At 35.4% G+C, this 17,584-nt stretch overlaps 3 protein-coding genes across 3 annotated transcripts; 2 read left to right on the top strand and 1 right to left on the bottom strand.

Moving 5' to 3' along the window:
- Window positions 1-5,556: 5,556 nt before the first annotated feature.
- On the bottom strand, window positions 5,557-9,191 carry LOC106135394 (large ribosomal subunit protein mL48). Its single transcript, XM_013335678.2, has 5 exons — window positions 9,028-9,191; window positions 8,659-8,766; window positions 7,033-7,166; window positions 6,421-6,523; window positions 5,557-5,805 (listed from the first exon to the last, which is right to left on the bottom strand). Exons 1-5 carry the CDS (start codon window positions 9,052-9,054, stop codon window positions 5,602-5,604), a joined length of 576 nt encoding a protein of 191 aa, XP_013191132.2. The 5' UTR covers window positions 9,055-9,191; the 3' UTR covers window positions 5,557-5,601.
- A 630-nt stretch (window positions 9,192-9,821) lies between these two features.
- Window positions 9,822-15,009, top strand: LOC106135404 (mitochondrial import receptor subunit TOM70). The gene is made up of 2 exons (XM_013335694.2): window positions 9,822-11,504; window positions 12,431-15,009. Exons 1-2 carry the CDS (start codon window positions 10,018-10,020, stop codon window positions 12,582-12,584), a joined length of 1,641 nt encoding a protein of 546 aa, XP_013191148.1. The 5' UTR covers window positions 9,822-10,017; the 3' UTR covers window positions 12,585-15,009.
- Window positions 15,010-15,260: 251 nt separating this feature from the next.
- LOC106135389 (uncharacterized) lies at window positions 15,261-17,564 on the top strand. Its single transcript, XM_013335673.2, has 3 exons — window positions 15,261-15,333; window positions 16,808-16,955; window positions 17,432-17,564. Exons 1-3 carry the CDS (start codon window positions 15,294-15,296, stop codon window positions 17,562-17,564), a joined length of 321 nt encoding a protein of 106 aa, XP_013191127.2. The 5' UTR covers window positions 15,261-15,293.
- The last annotated feature ends 20 nt before the right edge of the window (window positions 17,565-17,584 follow it).

Genomic DNA, 17,584 nt, shown 5'->3' on the forward strand with positions numbered 1-17,584 from the left:
TAAAACGGGGAAGTCCCGCAGCCCGCCATAACGATGTAGAGTGTTGCCAACTTTTGAACGCACGCTTAAGGCGGGATAAAAAGTAATTGCTTTATAGAATTTTGTCATTTGTAAAATTAAATAAATTAGGAAGTTTTTATTTCTTTTTCCTTACACACTTTGGGGCCCCCGTGGCTCGGGGGCCCCGTATAATTGATACGGCAGATACGGCGGTAGCTACGCCCCTGCACCTAATACTTACTCAATTTATTGAAATTTAGTTATCTAATTGGTTCTTGCCTTTACAGGTTTAATCTGAATGGTTGTATCGTAAATGATGCAGGAAAAGTTATTTTTATTAAGGCGAAAGCAATTTTCACACTGAAAAATCTTAGTATCTAATATCTGCATTCAAAGTTTCATAACGTGGAGTAGAGTATACAAAATCGTAGGTATTTATAATAAGTGGAACCCTATGTTTGCATTCGAGTCTTGATCTGCCTCTTTTCAATAGGTCCGATCAGACTGTTGCAATTATAATTACAATATTATTATTCTGAATTATTATCTCTTATGCGTTCACGGCTGAAACGAGGGATCGACTTTTTGAAATGTTGTATGTATAAAACAGTTAACTTATTAAGATCAAACATAAGATAATATTTATTTTGGATCTTCCCCCGGGAAACGAGTCAAACTGAACTTTAGTTAATTGCAAAACTCTGACTTATAATAACATTAGTAGGTAATGCATTTTTTCTCTCAGAGAGTATATTACTTGAAATTATCGTGAGAAGGATCCACGCATGATGGTTTGTTTTGCTGTAAATGTACAATGTAAGAATGAACTTCGCTGTACCGAGAGTTCCCAAACAAAATTAGGCAATTTGGGTTAGTACAAAGGTCAGTTCTAATCGTAGCAGTAAATATTTATAGTGAATTCGACAATTTAAGTTCGTTACGAAAATTTTGATTGTTACATTATCGTTGTAGGTAGGTACATACCAGAGTGAGTAAACGATATATTTACTCTTACACTTCCTGAAAAGAACTCTTATGAGCATCAATAATTATTAGACATGTCGTTTTGGTTCACCTTCAGTAGGTCAAATACACCGGACAGTGGTCACCAATGCGGTCAGCTGATAATTCATAGTGAAATATGACCAAAGTAAGAGGGATTACATCATGCGGGAATGGTTAACTCTGAAAGTGAAGATACTTTCAAAAACAGCAATATGTAGGTACCATATGTTTATATCCTCTTTTTATAGGAAGTTATTCTAATTTTGTACTGAATGTTTAACCATGATCCAATATGACTAAGGTTCCCCTGCAAAGATTGTGGAGTTCTGATGGGAGTAGCAGGTTTTTACACCTGACTCACCCAATACAAGATCATTGTAGTAAAGGACTATCGCTGATAAGAAGAAGAATTCGTACTTATGAATACCTACTTCTTTTTCCTGGCAAAGGGACAGGTCAAGAGTACCTACCCGAAACCGCAGAGCTTGCATGAAGAGAGTTATGAATGTGGATGATGCGAAGGAAGTATGCAGAGATCGTGGCAAGTGGAAAGATGTAGTCTCTTCCTACCCACCCGGGAAAAAGGCATGATTTTATGTATGCATGTATGTATGATATTTTTGGTAACGAATCAACATTCAATGTCATTAATACGTGTAGACATCAGCTAAAAAAGATCTTAATAAGTTCTCAAGAGAGCATATTATTATTACAAGAAATCGATAATATTTCGTCTCATAGTTTCGAAGATTAGCGGAAGGTATACACTGACCATCAAAATAAACTAGTAATAATATACACTCGGGTAGCCGCCATACCCACACATTAGCCAGCGTTTGAGTAGAAAATATTGCGCAAAATGGTGTCCTATGAATTCTACGATTTTGCAACGCATCACACTGTACTAGCTTTAGTCTCTAGGAACACCTGGTCCATATAAAGTGTTGATTATAGTTAGATAACAGCTGCAGATAATACGGACTTAAAGTCTAACGTTTGCTATAGGTAGCCGAGGCGAGCAGTAACAAAATTTACAATTCATTATAACTTCAGTATTTTTAACAGTATTGAACTAACATACAAATCATGCAATGGATATGGAATGGTAAATGCAATTATCGCTTAATTTTTTTTCGTCTCAGCTTGATGACGTCGGGTCATCATAGGCCTCCATGCGCGCCCTGAATATTTACTGTGAATGATGCGCTGATTTAAGATTGAGAATATGTTTATCTACTACTATATTATGTAAATAACAGGGCTTGGGTCATGGGTACTCTAGTGTTCTATAATGAGTGACACGTTGCTTTTATTAATTCGAATGGAGTTATGTACGTAACTTGGTAGGTATCACACATTACACATGTAGTACCTAGTTGTTTCTGATTTCTGTAGTCATTTTTCACTTTTTCAATTATTTTTGAATTCAGGATACTCTACGACACACCATCATTACGCGAACATAACTAAATAGTATAATGCAACGCGAAAGTTTAAAATACGGGTTGGGTTTTCCCCTGCAAAGGTTGCGGAGGTTAGATAGGAGTTTATTCATGTAATATTTAACCTGACTAACCCAATCCAGGGTCCATGGTCATAGGCTCCTCTCTAGAGTGGTTAGGATGCTACCGGGACGACAGCCAGGAGGAAGAAGAAGGTATTATTAGTTTCCAAGGTACAAACTACAATTTCAATTTTGTATAAATCTGTGAAAAACTAAATCAAACAAAGGCTCTGTTTTTCTGGGAAAACAGAGCGGGAAGCACGGGAAAACAATTTGAGGTACTAAAATAACTGGCGTCCTTGAATTGAAATTGTGCGAAAAAAGATATCGTCTTCTGAGATTTCAAAGCTTTCTGAATAATACCTACTTATCAAATCATGTTCAATTGATTTCTTGATAGACCATTCTCTCTGTACTAAATCTACGCTATAAAATCTATTGTCCGTTTGTTTCGTTACGACATTGAGATTAAGTACATTTACCTCATGATTTTGATGTGTTTATTTCATAATAAAGAAGCTCAAAAACAAGCAATTACTACTAAGGTTCTTCAAAAAATTACTTAATTTTTTGTTAATATCGTCAACTTTCTACTCGTGTTTACAAAAGAAGATGCTGACTGTGTGGATAATGTGATCTAGGCGTGAATATCTTACAATATTCTTACACATACTGGTTCCCACATACCCGTATAGTAACATATACAACATCTTTGGAATCACTTATAGGGAAGCACCATCTCTTTCCCATGGATATCATAAAAGGCGACTAAGGGATAGGCTTATAAACTTGGGATTCCTCTTTTAGGCGATGGGCTAGCAACCTGTCACTATTTGAATCTCAATTCTATCATTAAGCCAAATAGCTGAACGTGGCCATTCAGTCTTTTTAAGGCTGTCGACTCTGTCTACCCCGCAAGGGATATATACGTGAGCATAGGTATGTTATGTATGTATGTAAAAAAAGCTTCTTATAAATTTATTTGGTTTAAGTAGTTGGTACTTCCTATACTTCGTTTGATTGTTTATTCGACTCACTTCCCAAAACAAAAATAAATATTTCAGATCTAATCTTTATCTGCCTTGAAGTAGGACTTTCGAAGAGCGTTAACAGTACGTTCATCATAGATAAAAGGTAGGTAATTATGATCCACCGTGACCTCTGTGCTATTGCTCTACTCCATATTGCGAAACAGTGATGCCAGGCTGGCTGTAATATCATGTTTCGTGTTTTATTACCAATGACGGATATAGCTGCACTTAAGGACACCAAAGATCTTGTGAAATACTTATTTTTGGTAGGTAACACTTAAGCTTGATGGACTGGTCTATAATACCACACACTATTCTCATGTAGAGATGGAGTTGAGCGTTGGTGGTACCTAGAGTGGTCGTTCTTCTCGCGTTATAGGTAGTTATAAAAAACGTACTTGATCTAAGTTTGGGGTACATCACGTTAAGTTGGTAGTTCACTCTTCTATATCGTAAGTGTTTGACCAAATAATAAGGTGTATATACATATATTTAATATAAATGCAAAGTCGTTTGGGATGACGAAGGTCGAATGTGCCAGCAATTAATCTTTTGAAGCAACTTACAAAATTAATATCTACTTAATAATTACACAGAAATACGTGCAAAATAATAAGCAGTTTACCTTATTGGGTATCTTCAACATCTGGTGGAAAAACATTTGCAGAAACTTACCATACAACCAGGAATGGGGTTAATTTTCTTAGCGACTTCACAAGCATGAATTATTTTTTCCGCTGGGATTCCCCATTCAAACGAAGGTAAATTACATAGGTATAACAAAGTTCTATAAAAACTACTAAAGGCTTACCTCCCTATTACACTATTATTGCTCGGATGTATTTTCTTATATAACAGTACTGCCTGAACCTTGTGCATTTTATCGATCTATGAAGTGAGAATTATTATTACAATATCTATGAGAATTAAGTAGCCCTTATTAATAATTCATAAGTATGATTACAAAAGTTTTTGTCAATAATTCTATTGATTATAGATAGATATTAACAAATAAGTTAATGATTGATTAATAGCTTTGTTTATGTGTAGTCATTGCGTAATGTAACAACAATAATTAGGTAAATTTCGGAAATATACATATTTACATTTTAGAAATACTGAAGTGTACTCATTTAGTAGGTATATGGGGGTAGTTAACGCAAAAACGGTCACCCTTATAGCCGTGTGGTTCCCGGTAGCTTAGGATCAAAAAAGGCGATTAGCTAAAAATCTGTCACTATTTGAACCGCTGAACTGGTCATTCCATCTTGTCAAGACTGTTGGCTCTGTGTTCACCGCAAGGGATAGGTACAGAAGTGATTATATTATGTATGTAGGTATCTATGCCGAGTTATGGCCGATTTTATTTTAGGTGGTAGGATGGTATTTTACAAATGGACACACCATCGCTATTGGGCTTGTTTCATGGGATACACGCTCAATATATAATATCTTTGTAACAAATATAAGATTCGAGATTCAGGCCAGTCAGATTCAGTCAGTAGACCTGACCGGGAGTCGAATCCGGGATCTTGTGATCTGAGGCAAGCAGCAAAAAGTATACTTACTCGGTCCATTCGCCATTTAAACTATCTTCATCTACACACTGAAAATTAATGTAACTAATTTTATTGTCTTGTACTGAGATAGTGAGAACAGATTGGGATCTCAATTAAGTTCAAATTATCTCAGTGACCTTACAATTTGTGAATTACAAGCAGTCAATTTTTATGTAGACATAACAACACACTGTTTAAATACGAATAAGTCCTATACATTGAATTTAATAAAAAAAAACTAGCTACAGGTGGTAAAGGGTAAATTTTTGTAGGATAAAATTTAAAATCTTTCAGTTGTTTGGAAAAAAAATAGTGAAAAGATTGTGACGAATATTTTTTTGTTGTGTAAGTAGCTATCATATCTAATCATAGACGGATTCCAGTACAATTTATCTTACAAAATGGAAATAATTGAGAAGCAGGGTTGAAAAAAGTAAAAAGAAATTATATATTTTCTAAACTATAATTAAATAACGAACTATAAAAATATACATAATTAACACTATTTCTTCTTCTTCTTTTCGGCTCTGCTGCCGCCCATGTCTTCAAGCTGTTGTTTGAGTTCGATCAGCTGGTTGTCCGGCACGTAGCGAATCTCTTCGTGCTCTACAGCGTGCTCTTGCACGTTGAGCGTGCAGCCCTCGGGGAGAGACGCGCGCGCAACCCGCAGTAGGGTACCTAGAGCCCACGCCGGGACGTCGGTCACCTGTAATTAATTTATTTGTAAATAATGTTTAATCTAATAAGAAATCTTTAGCTATTATATATTTTTTAGTACCTCTCATGTACAGGAAATCTAACCCAGCTTGGACATACATATATATAATCACGTCTATATCCCTTGCGGGGTAGACAGAGCCAACAGTTTTGAAAGACTGATAGGCCACGTTTAGCTGTTAAGCTCAATGATAGAATTGAGATTGAAATAGGGCCAGGTTGCTAGCACATCGCTCAAAAGAATTCTAAGCTTATAAGGCTATCCCTTAGTCGCTTTTTACGACATCCATGAGAAAGAGATGTAGTGGTCCTATTCTATTGATGCTGGGAACGGCTAGCTTGGACAGCTTTGTGCTTTATCATTATTATTAGAAGACTATCAAAAGTATTATATTAATTTAATTAGGTATGTACATAATGATTTATCACTGTAATATGGTATTGTAAAGCTAGTATTTTATGCAAAGTAAAAATTTAACTTAATGAATGATGAATTAAAGACTTATATCTTTCGGCCAAATATTAGTTATTATCTTTCGGCTTTGACCATTTGTAAATAAGGAATTAAGAAACATTTATTTTTTTAAATTTTGTTATAATTTACCTGCACATTTCTCTCATATACATTGAGAAGATATTCTGAATCAACCACAGTTCCACCAGGTTTGAACCTTTGAACTTTAAGCTTTTTCGCTGGAGTTGCCCAACTGGAAAAAAGTTTTATATCCAATATATTTATACATAGTGGTAGTTAGGATAAAATAAAGAATTTTGATTGTTCTACACAAAAAATTACTATAGAAATTTATTAACAGGTTGTGCCGTGTGGTTCCCGGCACCAATTAAAAAAAAAAGAATAGGACCACTCCATCTCGTTCCCATGGATGTCGTAAACGGTGACTAAGGGATAGGGTTAAAAACTTGGGATTCTTCTTTTAGGCGATGGGCTAGCAACTTGTCACTATTTGAATCTTAATTCTATCATCGAGCCAAAAAGTTGAATGTGGCCTGTCAGTCTTTTCAAGACTGTTGGCTCTGTCTACCTCGCAAGGGATATAGACGTGACTATATGTATGTATGTAGAAGGTAAGTAACAATAATATTTTCATACTCTCTAAGTGGAAACCAGCTGAGGATGCAATAGAGAAACTTCAATATCACATTCTTATTAATTTCTGCTTTAAGACTTCACAAAGTTAAAATCACTTCAACATACCATTCCTCAACTTGAATGCCCATTACTTCTGCGAATTTGTGTATTTGACTTTGGGCAGATTCAAGCAATGCAAAATCATATCCATTCAATTGAAGATTCAAACAGTCATATACCGGCTCGTCAGGCTCCATACTCTGAAAATAGAGAAACCAGTTAGTATGTTATGGCAATGTTGTACAGGTGGACTAATGAGATGTTTTGTTAATTTGCTTGATTAAGAACAGATCAAATACAGGGTGTCTGGTAAACCAACAATATACTCACTAGTTTAAAATTAATCAAAATAGTGCAGTAAGAATTTGGACACCCTGCGCTTGCTGCCCGCTCACACGCGCTGTCGAATCATTGTTTGAATTCGCGCCTTCAGCGTGTATTCCCACACTTCTTGTTTTTGTTGGATAACTAAGAACAATTTTAACCCCTATTTTTTTTTACTTTAAATGAGAATGAGATACTATTTGGAGAAACTTAATATGCAATGCGATTAACCAGACATCCTGTATAATAAACTAAAAAAACCAGTGTTTCTATAAACAAAAATATGCTTTGTATTTTTGTACTTTATTTGTATAAATAATAAATTTTCTAATTCTTAAATAAAAAAGCAGGTCAACTGTTACTGTGAGTTTGTTTTGTGCACGAAAGGTTCCACACCATCATCATGTGTGTTTGCAATAAACTTGTTTATAGTCACGTCTATAATCCTTATGGGGCTTAGCCAACAGTCTTGAAGAGACTGATACGCCACATTCAGCTTTTTGGCTTGATAATATAATTGAGATTCAAATAGTGACAGGTTGCTAGCCCATCGCCTAAAAGAAAAATCCCAAGTTTATAATCTATCCCTTAGTCGCCTTTTACGACATCCATGAGAAACAGAAGGAGTGGTCCTATTCTTTTTTTATTGGTGTCGGGAACCACACGGCACACATGACACATATAAAACCAGTTTATCAAAACACAACCTGTTATTAAAATCACCAAAAAAATTGCTCAAATATTGCGTTTGTTGTATAGGAGCCCCCCATACAATTAAATTATTTATTTAAAAGGTTATAACAACAATAATACAACTAAATTTCCTGTGAAGATTTTAAAAGGCTACTGGTCACCATTATAAATATTGAGCAAAAAAAAAACTTGAAATAATCACATTTATTGTCTGGGACCCAAAATATTTTAATTTTTTGTATTTAGGTATATCAGAAATTGCAATACATAATTTGTGAAAATTTCGGCTTTATAGCTAAATAAAAAACCTAAGAAAATAAAATAAAAAGGTATGAAACCCTAACAATTGCAATTTGTATGGAAAACATCATTATTATGTAAACTAGATTATTACATACATAAATGACGCCTCTTTCCCGGAGGGGTAGGCAGAGACCATATCTTTCCGCTTGCCACAATCGCTGCATACTTCTTTTGCTTCATCCACATTCATAACTCTCTTCATGCAAGCTCGCCGGTTTCGGTACTCATGACCAGACCTTTTGCTGGAACATCTCCAATTTGAACAAGGTAAATTCATCTAGGCCTTCCTACTCCCAACAGTCCCATTCACACTTCCTTTGTATATTTGCTTATTTATAGGAAGTAGATTATTAGAACAGATTTTTTACTTACAATTAAGTAATCAGGTTCATAGAGATCATTTTTTCTTCTTAGTTGTTGACACTGTATTACCGGTATGGGTAATGACTTTGTAAGTCCTACATGTGTTTTACTTCTTGCCTGAAAACAGTAAGCATAATATTATATTGACTGATTTGTGTTGATATACGAAAATGGACTGTACACTGTACATACATATAATGACGTCTTTATTCTTAACGGGGTAGACGGAGCCCACATTCTCGAAAAGAATAAAAGGCTTCGTAAAACTGTATAGCATGATGAACTTACTTATGTGTACTATAGACTTATTGATTGATGTATACTAAATTTAATATACTATATACCTATTTCTTTAAAGCAAAATTTGCTTATACTCACCAGTCTCAAAAGTTGCAACCCAATCATGTCGAAATAAATTAAACTAATAGTTTTTATTTTAAGCTATAGTAAGGTAACAGAAAATATTATAATTTTTTTTAATACGATTGATTTTAAAATTTAAGGTTATGTTTATTACTCAAGTTTATTTTGACGAAATGACAGTTAACGTTTCCATAATAGACGTGTTCTTTATTTTATGCAAGAGCCGAGCACGAGCGGAGCGTTCTCGGCTTTATCTTTCGCGGCGTCAAGTGTGGACGTACAACGAACCTGCAACGATCACTATCCTCGAACATAGTTCTCCGCAGTGTGCTCGCAACTCTTGGCGAAAATGGACGACATTGCAGCAGCCGCTGCTGCAGCAGCCGCTGCTGCAGCAGCGATTATAGTGATAGTTAGCAAAAAACGAAAAATACCAAGACGATGGGGATCTACAAATCTATATAAAATGAGAACCAATCAACAAAATGATTTGTTATCCATTATGAGAGGTCAATTCCTGGGATATACGAGACCATGCATCAATCTTCTTATTTTTTTATAATTGCAAGGAAGCATCTTTGGTCCACGTTTCCATGATGCTCGACCTTAACGACCGACTTCATCTCTTCTCGATCTCTTTCTTTTCGACTATGACTGTTCTGATTTATTGAGATTTGTGTACGTATAATATTATTGTGCAAGTTAGAGAAGTCTTGCATAAACTAAATTACAGACTATTTCTTGAAAGTGTTCTTGTTATCCGTGACAGCCGAACTGGCAAGATAATCCCTCTACTTTTTTTTATTTGCAACACTCATGTCATGATGAAAATGTCAAAAAGTTGTCTATGGTAGACCTTTAATCGCTCGTTGCATCAAGATTTAGAAGAAATGGTTAAAAAAGCGTAAAGTAAATTTAACGTTATTATCTGTTTTTCTGTGAGTTTTATATTAAATGGTGAATCCGTTTCGTGCAACAATATTTAGATAAGTTTCGGCAAAGAATATGTCGACGGGCAGTACTCCCTTTCCCAAATGGCAATTGGCCATACTTCTCGGTGCACCTTTAGCCATCGGCTTAGGTTACCTTTATCTACGAAATAGATTAGAAGATTCTGAGAGTAAAAAAGTTGCAGAGCTTAAAGCGAAGACAACAATATCTTTGGACAATGAAGATAATGCAAAAACATCAGAGACTGCTATCGACCGTGCTATGAAGTTGAAAGGTGCCGGAAATCGTGCTTTTCATGCTGGAGAGTATGATAAGGCTATTGCTTTATATAACGAAGCGATTGAGGCATGTCCTCCTGATCGTCCAGTCGATCTAGCTACTTTTTATCAAAATCGTTCAGCGTGTTATGAAAAACGTGAAATGTGGGAACAGGTAAAGGAAGACTGCACTTTTGCCCTCAAACTCAATGAGAAGTATGTTAAAGCTTTCTTAAGACGATCACGGGCAGCTGAGAAAAGTGGCGATCTAGTGCTGGCGTTAGAAGACGTCACTTCTGCCTGTATTCTTGAGAGATTTCAAGTACAAAGTTCTTTGGTAAATGCTGACCGAATTTTAAAAGCCCTTGGCAGACAACATGCCCGAGAAGCGCTTGCCAAACGTCGTCCCGTCATGCCATCAAAGCATTTTATCAAAACCTACTTCTCAGCATTTTCTGAAGATCCTGTAACAAAAGTTCAGTTAGATGACCAAGAAACTGGTGGATTTGCTAAAGCCAAGAAGGCCTTTAATACTCAGGACTATGATGCTATTGTAGATGCATGCACAGAAGAACTAAATTCAAGTGGAAAGTATAAGAATGAAGCCTTATTATTGAGGGCTACATTTTATTTGTTGCTTGGTAAACATGATGAAGCACAAGCTGATCTTGGACAAGTCATTGATAGTGATGCTCCTACTAAGGTCAAAGTCAATGCTTTGATCAAGAGGGCATCCCTGTTCACTCAGCTAGAGAACACTGAACGCTGCCTTGAAGACTTTGCCCGTGCTGCACAGCTAGACCCACAGAATTCTGATGTTTATCACCATCGTGGTCAGGTTTATTTACTAGTGGAAAGAATGGATGAAGCCACCGCTGAATTTGCTAGGGCAGTAGAACTCAACCCTGATTTTTCTATTGCTTTTATACAGAAATGCTACGCTGACTACAGACATGCTCAGATAAATAAAAATGTTGGTGCACTCGCCCAAGTTAAAGCTGACTTTGAAAAAGCTTTAGAAAGATTTCCAAAGTGTGCAGAGGCATATATTCTGTTTGCACAAGTTTTGTCAGATCAGCAGGAGTGGGGCCGGGCTGAATCACTGTTTGACTCCGCCCTGTCTGTAGACCCAAGCAATGCTACCCTCTATGTACATAAAGGTCTTGTGCAATTGCAGAAGAGCACAGATTTTGACAAGGCAGTGAAATTGATCAATAAAGCCATTGAGATGGATGACAAGTGTGATTTTGCATACGAGACTCTTGGAACCATTGAAGTACAGAGGTAATTGGCACTTTTGTTCAGAGACAATTTCAACTAATTTGATATAACCCTAGTCATTTGGCTGTAGTATGTATAATTCAATAAGTGAAATTTTGCTATTAAGTTGTTGAGAGACCTAGATATAGAATAAAATAGATTTATTTTCAAAATTAGATACAAGGATACTTATTGAAATCACATATTTAATGACATAGACTTGAAACTTTGAGATCTAGTATTATTTAATTGGTTAATTAAACACAAAAATACATCCTACTAATATTATAAATGCGAAACTTTGTGAGTATGTCAGTATGGATGTTTGTTACGTCTGTTACTGTCTTTCACGCAAAAACTACTGAACAGATTATGATGAAATTTGGTACTTAGGTAGCTGAAGACCCAGAACAACATATAGGCTACTTTTTATCCCCGAGTCCCCGCGGGAATAATTCCACGCGGACAAAGTCGTGGGGGGCCTCTAGTAAATACATAAATAAGTCTTATATCCCTTGTGGGTTGACTGAAAGACCATGTTCTTCACCCATTCCACTTAGGAGTATTTTATGACTTAAAGAACTTAGTATATAACTGTTGGTTAGATACAACACCTGGTAACTCTTTATCACTCCTTATCACTTACATATTATCTCAAATCCTACAATTTAGGATATCTTAACTAAACTCACTGAATGTTGTGTTCTTAAGAACTTTCTTCCTATGTATTTAATCTGTATAACAATGTAGCCATATTTTTTAGGCTTTAATTTTATTTTAACTTAGATTTATAAAATGATTTATCTCAGAATTTGTCCATTGGCTTTCATACTGTCTCTAATTAAGGTCATCTAATTAAGTCACATTGTTCATGTGTTTTTAATGACACTTTTACTGCACTTTCTAAATGTCCTTAAGGTAACTAACTTTTGTTTTAATTTCAATTTCAGGGGTAATTTGAGGCGATCACTAGAGTTGTTTGAAAAAGCAATAGCTTTGGCAAAGACGGAGTTAGAAATGACCCACCTGTACTCACTTAAGGATGCAGCGGCTGCTCAGCTGAAAGTATCTGAGAGGTGGGGCTTGGATTGGACTGTTAGTTAGGTCCCTGCTGCCACAATGTCGTCAATACTGTGAGAAACTTACTTGGCATACACCAGAATACGTCCAAGTTAGGCACATTGTTCAATTGGTTCATTATTGTGATTTTAAAAACTTTTCTCTTGTCATCCCCACTTTTGCGTTTCCTTTAATTAAATACAACATTTCTGTTGAAAATAAGAACAATTTTAAGCTCTGAATATAAATTATAGATTTTATATCTACATATATGCTAGCATTTATTCTTCCACTACAGAATAATTCCAATAATTAAACTGTATTTATCATTAATGGTGTTTCATCCAAAGAAAATTGAGACTTACGACTGTTATTAATTTACTTTAAAAAAATGTAAGTTACGAAATGGAAGTAATTATTATGTAATTCATGTGACTAGTTTGAAAAGTTTATTTTGAAACCAACTGAATTTGTACATGAATAAAGTAATAAATTATTTATTGTGAATGAATAGCTCTTCATTGTATTGTCTTATTTAGGATTTCGAAATTTTAACATTGTAGTTACAAATAAACCTTTATTATATTTTATCTGCCGGATCCTAGTACCTAACGGGAATATTGAAGCTCCTTATTGAGGTTTCATTTGCAAGGTTAGCACACACTGTGATTGAACTGATGTGATTTGCGTATGATACATTTTAGTTGTGTTTTTAGTCAGTTATTGATTTTGAATAGTTACATTTCAGACACTTAAACCCTGTGTACTGTGGGTGCTAGGCAGAATAAAAATTTTTTCGTCAAGACCTTTATATGTATTTTGTAACTGATTGTTGTAACTCTGCTACTTTGAAGAAGTACCTTTTGTAGTGTGTAATTTGAGGTTGTTTGTGTTTAAAAGTGAGCTTTTAAAGAAATTATTTTATATAGTGTGTTGGCCTTGTACTTCATATTGAAGTAAGTATTGCCTGTGCAGTGGCCATGGAAAATAGTGTGTGCGTTCAAAATTTTGATTTAAGTATAAATTGAACAGTTTAAAAATTTGATGACAAACAAGAGAAAAGTAATCTACAAGTCCGTAATTAAAAGCTAAATCTTAAACAGTGCCTGGTGATGACATTAACTATGTCATAGTTTTGATTAAAATAATCCACATATATAATTGTTATGCCACCCTTCTGCCGAAATTTTTCATAAAACCTTGTGATATTTAAACTTCAGTGCTCAGCAGGAAATAATTCACATCAAATTTGGAAAGAGAAAGTTTTGGAAGTATGTGGCGCTCGCTGTTTTGAAAAACGTCGTAATCGCAAGTGCTCTTTGCCAAGCTAGATATGTAATAGAGACGTTATGTTTGTTTGCAATTAGGGATTTCGATATTGTTCACTGCCTTTGTATCTTGCCTTGAATAATGTGCAAAATACTTAAGTCAGTACATCGATTTATTCAAAAGAACTACATTGCTGTTTATGATCTAGTCGAAAACACATTCGTTTGAATTTATTTCAGTCCTGAAGGATAGTTATCTTGCGCCTTCTGTATATTTCTTGTTATATTGCCTATTCTGCTTTATGTAAATACCCTATTTTCTACTTTTGTGACAAACATGATTGATAGCACATTTTATTAGAAAAACAAATTGTTGAATAGGGCACTACATTATCATATGTTAAAAATAATTAATGTTTTTGCCATATTGTCGCCATCAAATATGCTATTGTTAGGTGTGTAATTAAAACTGAGGCGAAAAGACGCTGAAGACCAATCGCGCCCCACGGCTTCTGTTCGGACACTTCCGATTGGTAGACTACACCTCCACGAAGTAAAGGTACAACTTGTGTGAGCGTTACGCTTGTTCGATGACCACATATTAATATGACAGTCTTGTACATTGAAAACTGTAAGGTCATATTAATTCTACATATAATGTATATAATAGATAGATGTATATTTTCGGCTTAATTAAAAAAATATATATTTCAGTTGTTACTTTTTAACCATCTGATCGTGCTTAGTTTGTCAATGATTGTTACCTAATCACTTATTAGATGTTAAAATTGCATTGAAATAAATCCAAATACTGGTGTGGTGTTGAAGTACCAACTATTTTGTCCAATCAGGCAAGAGCTCGTACTTATATGAAGCTTATGTCTATGTTATTACGGTCACAGTTCATTTCACCTTGATGAAGATGTATGAAGTAGTGCGCTTTACATTGGTTGTTAGCGCTGGGTGCATTCGATCGTTTCTGTTTTCAATATTTCAGTTGCCATCCATGTCATCATTATAATGTTTTATATATCTACAATTTTAACAGGGATAATTATTCATTGAATGCACCCTAAAATCGTCAAATACTTAGATTGTGAGTTAGATTATAGCTGGTAAAAAAGTTCTTCAAGAGTTGTTACCTCACCGATAGTGAATAGTTATCAATTTATGAAAACTTCGTAATACATTATTGAAAAGTATCAAGTTTTTTTATTTATTTGGTACCTTACGAGCATATTGTTTAGTAACCTATTCATCAATAGGTTACTAAGAAGCAAGTGTTTTTTTTCTTTTGAATCATAAATTGTAAGTAGCTAAACGAGTGGGCTGAGAGCTGTCACTAATGATATTTTTAATTATTATATTGCTATGTGTAACTCACGGAATTAATTCATTATTCTGTTTTAACGGCACTTACAACAGCAAGTGTTTCAACCGAGACCCGCTCCTGCTTGTCGGTCTCAATGCGCCTGAGCGGAAGATAATGGCAAGATTGCGGTGCTCGTCCACAGTGCGATGTTCAGGTTTGAATCCTTTTTTCATTGGCTCATGATCTTATTTCTTTTAATTTATTGTGTAAAATACAAATGTATAGCACAATTGGCCGACTTAATGCTATAAGCATTATCTACCTGTCAACCATTGGGTCCGACAAAGAACTTTACTTGTGGTCAAACTAAATAAATATAATTAAACGTACACAAAATATGAAATTAAATAATTTTAATAAACATACACAAAACTACAATTAATAAACAATTTACATAAATAGGTGCAACGATTACCGAAAAGAGTGAAAAGGCTTATAAGTAGGTGTCTATTAAATATCCTCGCGACTCAACAGAAACCTGTATAAGGCTTGTGATTTGAAACCAGAACGACTTGGGAATGTCCGGATAGACTCAGGAAGTGAATACCAAAGCCTTACAGCTATAACAGCGAAAGAATTGGAGGAAAAACCTGTACGGTGAAAAGGGGTAGTAAGAGTTATTTGAAGAACGTAGGATTCTTTCCTGAAGTCTTAGATTAAGGTGGAGAAAGAAAAACAATGAAGATATTCGGTGAGAGAAAACATTGTGAAGAAACACCGAGTAGAGGAACATAAATATTCTATACATGAGCACGGATTATTCCACCACTGAGAGAACTCAATGGGACCAGTGGGATAGACCGAAACATTTCAGGAAACTGAATGTGTAAAAAACCCAATGGAGAAGACCGTGGGTGCCAATCATGTGCCAACGTTCGCCGGTTGGGTGCGCAGCATCAGCTGCTCAAAGCGGGATTCGAATTGTGTACTCGTAGTTGAAAAAAAAGACTTGAAACTGGTTCTAGATTATCCTTGAAATCGAACTGAATCGAATATAAGTCATTGTCTAACTTTTTATATGTAAGAAGGTAAGCGCCATTGTTCCTTTTTCCCATAAAAGAGTTCAGGTGGTATAATCTTCAGCTGCATTCTATAATCTATAGTGCTTGTTTCTCAAATAAAAAATAAGCGATAAGGCATCATGATGAAGTTGTCCTTAACTCTTAAAAAGTTTCAGTTGTTTATCTCAAGACCATTCAATATTTTTAGAATTATCCTGTCTCACTTGACTTGACTCTCATACTCACTCAACGTAAATGTAAATAAAATTTAATTTAGTTATATCAGACTAATGTTTTTAATATATAGTTGGCTCATATTGGTCGGTGCCAACAATGGGGTAGCTCTACTGTGCTATAATTGTTCTTCTACACATCGCGATTGGGCGACGTGCGCGGGATCGTTCGCAATCTCGAAATTTTCCTTCAATCACAGTCGAATTTTCCTTGTAAACTGTACTTCAGGTAATTGCACAAATACATTTTGCTGAAAATCCCTCTGGTATAAAGTAGTTTACAGGTCAATCGCAATGAGAACTGGCTAAGCCTTGGTCTTTCTCCCGTGGAATTTCTTGAAATAAATCCTATACAGACTTTGTTTCTATATCTAAGGCTATGTATTTGTTTCAGATGATGCCATGTGTTTTGTTAGGTCATGGGCCTCTCGGTCCCACTTCGCGTGGATCGTGCAACGCGGCTGCTATCAGTCTCCTAAGGATGATCCTCTTCCACTAACCCTACAGACTCCTACCCGAGCAATGGCGTGCAGGCGAGAAAGGTAAGTAGATAGTTTATTTTGTGTGATTATTTTTAAACACTATTTTTATCAATAGAAATTGGAATTAGACTATAGGAAGAACATATTGTTCTTACCCGAATTTATAGGAACGATGTGCACCTTATGCTTGCAACGAAGGTATGCAGTTTTCTACGCAAATATTATCTATTAAAGCTGTTAAATAAATCCGAATTAAGATGCAATACGAAAACGTTACGGTATTACAACCATCAGTTGCGTCGTTAGATTACATTTACCAGTATTTACCACTTCTAAAGTCTTATAGTACCTAACTACTTACTATTACAAATTCTATTAATATAACTTACTTCAAGACCCACCTGATACGTAAAGTACTTCCTAAAAACCCCGAATCTGCTGCTATGATTTGTCTCGTGCGGGTTGCCCTGAAAAGTCGTTTCGGTTCACTTTTGAAGAAGGACCCCTTCAGAGTTTTCGTTTGCTACTATTTGCAGGTTAGCTGATGCTGAGTATCAAGTATGCCTTTGCAAAGCCGATTGGTGCAATCACAGTTCCAAACTGACTGAAAGCGGCACACTGTGTTTATTGACAGTTATAGCAGCCCTTACCAAGATAAAATTTTATTGATAATGCATTATGACTTATTC

Source organism: Amyelois transitella, chromosome 14, assembly GCF_032362555.1.
Source record: "Amyelois transitella isolate CPQ chromosome 14, ilAmyTran1.1, whole genome shotgun sequence".
Lineage (NCBI taxonomy): Eukaryota > Metazoa > Arthropoda > Insecta > Lepidoptera > Pyralidae > Amyelois > Amyelois transitella.

Bases quoted from the DNA above. Each gene is read 5' to 3' on its own strand.
- LOC106135394 (XM_013335678.2), bottom strand. From the start codon at position 9,054: ATGATTGGGTTGCAACTTTTGAGACTG. The intron at 8,767-9,027 runs GTGAGTATAAGC...TACTGTTTTCAG, and splicing joins GGTTGCAACTTTTGAGACTG to GCAAGAAGTAAAACACATGT. The intron at 5,806-6,420 runs GTAAATTATAAC...AATTAATTACAG, and splicing joins TATATGAGAGAAATGTGCAG to GTGACCGACGTCCCGGCGTG.
- LOC106135404 (XM_013335694.2), top strand. From the start codon at position 10,018: ATGTCGACGGGCAGTACTCCCTTTCCCAAATGGCAATTGGCCATACTT. The intron at 11,505-12,430 runs GTAATTGGCACT...TTTCAATTTCAG, and splicing joins GGAACCATTGAAGTACAGAG to GGGTAATTTGAGGCGATCAC.
- LOC106135389 (XM_013335673.2), top strand. From the start codon at position 15,294: ATGGCAAGATTGCGGTGCTCGTCCACAGTGCGATGTTCAG. The intron at 15,334-16,807 runs GTTTGAATCCTT...TATTTGTTTCAG, and splicing joins GTCCACAGTGCGATGTTCAG to ATGATGCCATGTGTTTTGTT. The intron at 16,956-17,431 runs GTAAGTAGATAG...TACTATTTGCAG, and splicing joins ATGGCGTGCAGGCGAGAAAG to GTTAGCTGATGCTGAGTATC.